The following is a 4,889-nucleotide window of genomic DNA, read 5'->3' as shown; positions in this document are numbered from 1 at the left end:
GCCACCAGGGAGGGCCCCCACATTATTTTTACAAAGAGTTTGTTTGGGCCTGGAGGATACATCTGTGATAGACTCTAAAACAAGGCTCACACCTTACTCTCCACCACAGATGGAACCCAGGGACTTTGTTCCATTGACTGACCCAACCTGACTGTGTCTGCACAAGGTTCCAGAAATACTACTCAACAGATACACCTAAAGGAGGACTCTAGGTAGGGAGGTGAGGGGTGGTTCATGTGGTGACAGCGCCTTAAGGCTTCAACCCACTTGCTGCTGCTATTACCCCATTTGTTAGTCACCAGCAACCACAAAAGAGGTGATTATCATACTCGGGCCTGGGAAACCACAGACCCTCCAAGGTGGGGAGCAGTTGTGACCCGCAGACCCAATAATAAGCATCTTAACTGAACCGCATGATTGTTTTCCAAGAGCTGAATCAACAACTAATCCATAAAAAACAACTTGTCTATCAAATAAGGGGAAAAATAGAGAACTCAGTACCAGTTTTACTTTTTTCATCATTACATTTTACCACTTTATATTCTCAATGTTAAAATAACTGGCATCTTACGAAGGACTTCAATCTCTTAATTTGCTTCAAATTCAAATTTGCACAGATTGCTTAATCACAGGCAGAAGTATCAATCACAGGTTAAGTATTAATAGATTACAATAAAATGATCTACCCCATGGTTCTGATTCTGACAGTGACCCAAGCAGACTTGGAATGGCCTCTGTCCATCGCAGAGAAGGAAACAGCAGTGACCAGCCCCTACACAAGGCTCCCTCCTGCTGTCCCTAATCTAAACCGAACTAGAAAGCCAGAGTGCCTTAAAGTTACACCAGCCTTTTGGGTAAAGAACTGTCAACAGGGGGTTCTAACTAATTAAAAGTTCCAGGTGTGGCCCTCCCTGGTGGCATAGTGTGTTAACGCACAGGATTAAGAAGCTAAAGCCACTTCAGCATGCGTTCGATCCCCACCCTGGGGGGTGATCCACATGGCCTGGTAGATCTCTCCTGACCCACCTGCTGCTCCTCTCAGCAGTGTATTTCAGTTAATCTGCCTGTTCTGCTCCCCACTCTGTCTCTGGTGAAGCCTCTCACTGCCCCCTGCATCTCTGCCTGTACCCCAGTTCTGCATGCATAAATAAATAAATCTTTTTTAAAAAAAAAAAAAGTCTGGCCCTCCCTGGTGGACAGAGGGTTAAAGCACATCACAAAGAAGCTTAAACCACTTCCGCATGAGTTCGATTCCCGCCTGCCCCGGAGGTGACCACATGGCATGGCAGACCTCTTCTGACCCGCCCGCTGTTCCCCTCAGCAGTGTACTTTGTCGATCTGCCTGTTCTGCTCCCCACTCTGTTCCTGGTGAATCTGCATCTCTGGCCTGTACCCCAGTTCTGTATGAATAAATAAGTAAATCTTAAAAAAAAAAAAAAGTCCCATGTGTGCCTGGGTTTACAGCTCTTTCTTACCTGATTCATAATTTCTGCGAATTGCGGAAGCTTACTCAGCTCTACAAGATTCAGCCACGTCATGTCGAGAATCCAGCGAAAGGGTTTGGGCGGGCAGGCTTTCAGATCCAGAGCTGCTCCCCCTGGGGAAAGGCATCGGCATCAATCAGGTCAGCTGTGCTTCATTTTCAGAAATTTATTTTGTGCTAATAAGAATGAGCTAACCATATTACAGGGAAACAATGGGAAAGTTGGAAAATGATCACATCACAGAGAATGTGGTTATCTTTTTGGGTATATTTCCTTCAAGTCTTTGTGTTTTATTTACTGATTTATGCCACCTCACAAAACACAGAGAGCAGCTCTTTGTCATTTTTCCCTGCAAAGAATTTTTCCTTGGTGTTTGCGGTTGTTTGTCTGACATTATTGTGGTTGTCTTTTAACATTATTTTTGAATGATGTGAAATGGACAGTTTTGCTAATAATAGCTTAATCTTTTCAAGTGTGATTTTGAAATTCATAGTCACCACCATGCCAGAAGCTGATTTTCAGTACTATCAGATCAAGAGATGGAGAGATGGAAAGAGAAAGTAAAAGAGGAGAGAAGGCAGTGATCATTGTAGGGCTTTAAATAGGTTCAAATCATTTATTCTTTCATTATTCAACAAATCTTTCTTGATCAAACTCTATGCTTCTGTCATAATTAAGGCATTGGGGTACAGCAGGAAAAAATCAAACAAGGTGCCCTATTTCATGGAGAGAAGTGGAGCATATGAGTGATGACACCAGATTATATTTTGAGGCAAACCGTAAGTCATTCAATCAAAATTCCTTGGTTGCATGTTGTTAGTAAGTTTTATCATAATAATTCCAGTGATCATGTTGCAGGATTCAGAAGTATACAGACCAGTGATTCTGCACTTTTAAATCCTATAGTCCTAAACAATTCATCAAGTCCTTGCACTTCACACATCAACCCTTGGGCAAAAAAAGGGGAGAAGGGACCTATATCTCTCCTCTCCGCTGTAATCTGTTCCTGAGAAGGAGAAGAGGCTGAAGTACTCTTTTCATGCAAATCACTTAGCTTACCTGTGGAAAGAGTCCCACCACTCTTACCACCCTGCTCTCTGCAAGCCCCAAAAGAGATTTCCACTCATAGGGGGTGAGTCACCTGCACACTTAAGGGCCTCTGCTTCTTTAACAGAAATAAATAGCCTCTTTTTTCTTGTGGTTGTTTCATGTAACCACAAGCCTCAAAAACACTGGGAGAGGCTGCTTCATCAGTGGTCCCAAACACACTGGGCACCGAAACAAAGCCGTAACAATCACAGCCCATCCTTGTACCCCTGGCTCTCCTATTAGTTATATACATCTGGACAAAGAACTCAAGCTCTTCCAGCCTCCTCTCTGTCAAGTGAGTAGGATCATACGGCCAAGTCTAATCCAACATGGAAGGTAAGAGCTGACTCACTAAGATGTCTTTATGTCCATGGTTCATGACAAGAGAAAGATGGTATCTTTTCAAAATAACCAGGCAGGGAAAACAGGTATATCAATTACTCTATAATGCAGGATTACCCCAGGTATCTATTTCATTTTTCAAATTGTTCTGACATTTTCTGTTGAAAATAACTTCAAAGGCACCTTACAAATGTTGCAGAAAGCAAGTAGGAATAGATACAAAGACTGCTACTTGGGGAAATCAAACATTTCCTGATGATAAATAAGTCATTCTTCTCTCCCCTTAAGAACCAGGTTGAAAACAACACACACACCGAAAATATATCTGTAAGTTAACTTTGCAAAAAACAAAACAAAACATCAGAAACAGTCTTACCATCTTTTAAAATTTAATTTAGTGAATGTAAGCCAGCTCAAAATTAACACAAACTGTAAAATAAACCAGTTTTATTTTTTCAATCTCTTTTACTGCTGAGCTGATTGTGCTTTTGTCACTCAACTTATCGTACAATCTGAAATTAATCTTCCTAAAGTACTGTGCTGTTCATATTTCTTCCCTACTCATAAAACATCCAATGGTTCCCCATTGCCAACTATATTAAATCCAATCTCCTTTCCCTGGCTCTCCTGGTCCTTTACAATCTGCTTCTTCTTTACTCCCCAGTTTCTTGAAATGGGGTCACAGATGTGCTATCCCCACAACCCAGATGTGCAACCTTCTTTAATTTTTTTGTGATACATCTAGTCCTCCTCATAAACCTTCTCTCCAGTGTATTGTTGTTTTTGTCTCCTCTGACTTACATATGATCACAGCACGTAGCCTCCCTCTTCTCAGGGAATAGCTCTGGTTTGGCTGGGTTTTCTGGCCAAGGTGAGGTGAGGTGGGGTGGGAGTATGTTTTAATGGAAGGATGCCTGAGCTCTGCATGTGGTCTCTAGACTTCACTTCTCTCTCTCAGGCTGGAACCCATGAAGGCTGAGCTCCTGCAGATCCTGTCGACCTATGTGGGTGCTGGACTGTTACCCCAGAGACTCCAAAAGAAAGTCTCCTGTCCTGCAGCTTCTTGGTTGTATCCAAAGGCCTCTACTTTGTACTGCCCCCAACACCTGACATCCAAGTCCCTGCTGGCCAATCTCAGTCTGCTCCACCAAGGCTGCCATGCAGCTTCCATGTTGGCTCTGGCTCTGGGTAGGACACAGAGGCATCTCCTTTCATGATGCTTCTCCAGCGACCTCTTCAATCAAGGTTCTGTCTCAGCAGAATTTATATTCCACAGACAGAAGGCAGAGTTTTTTTTTTTGTTTTTTTTTTGTAAGATTTATTTATTTATTCGTACAGAACTGGGGTACAGGCCAGAGATGCAGAAGGTGAGAGGATTCACCAGAGACAGAGTGGGGAGCATAACAGGCAGATCGACGAAATACACTGCTGAGGGGAGCAGCGGGCGGGTCAGGAGAGGTCTGCCTCGCGATGTGGTCACCTCCGGGGCAGGCGGGGATCCAACTCATGTGGAAGTGGCTTTAGTTTCTTAGTGCAGTGCTTTAACCCGCTGCGCCACCAGGGAGGGCCAGAAGGCAGAGTTTTAAGGTTCATTTTGTTCCCAGTGCTGCTAGGACTCCCATGAGCTTCAACATCCACCTGTCCTCTCCAGAACTAGGGTGATGTGGAGACATGTGGCCACACTGGAGACATGGCCCCAAGGTCAAGTGACTGAAATGAGTCAAAGTAGCTTCCAGACGTGGCAATTCAGGTTCAACCTCACGTAAACATCCCAGAGAACACTGGCCTGGGGGGTATGGCCTCCCCAGTAGAGCCTGCCCGTCTCTCCTAGCTGGTGTTGCCATTGCCCTCTGGGTACATGCAGGCACAAGGTGAGCCAGCTAGTCTGGTGAGACCCAGTCTGGTGAGGCCCAGGTGAGTGGCTAGTCTGGTGAGACCCAGTCTGGTGAGGCCCAGGTGAGTGGCTAGTCTGGT

General features: G+C 44.5%; 1 protein-coding gene across 1 annotated transcript in view; it reads right to left on the bottom strand.

The window, feature by feature from the left end:
- The window catches only part of DNAH8 (dynein, axonemal, heavy chain 8), a 296,367-nt gene that overhangs the window by 72,240 nt on the left and 219,238 nt on the right, over positions 1-4,889 (bottom strand). Inside the window, exon 79 of the mRNA XM_004673443.2 lies at positions 1,476-1,597. Within this exon, the coding sequence (XP_004673500.1) occupies positions 1,476-1,597 (122 nt within the window). The remainder of the gene's footprint in view (positions 1-1,475; positions 1,598-4,889) is intronic.

This window comes from Condylura cristata, unplaced genomic scaffold (assembly GCF_000260355.1).
Source record: "Condylura cristata isolate star-nosed mole 26May11 unplaced genomic scaffold, ConCri1.0 scaffold00001, whole genome shotgun sequence".
NCBI lineage: Eukaryota > Metazoa > Chordata > Mammalia > Eulipotyphla > Talpidae > Condylura > Condylura cristata.
The sequence above is the reverse complement of the archived record's forward strand: the minus strand, read 5'-3'. Positions and strand labels throughout refer to the sequence as shown.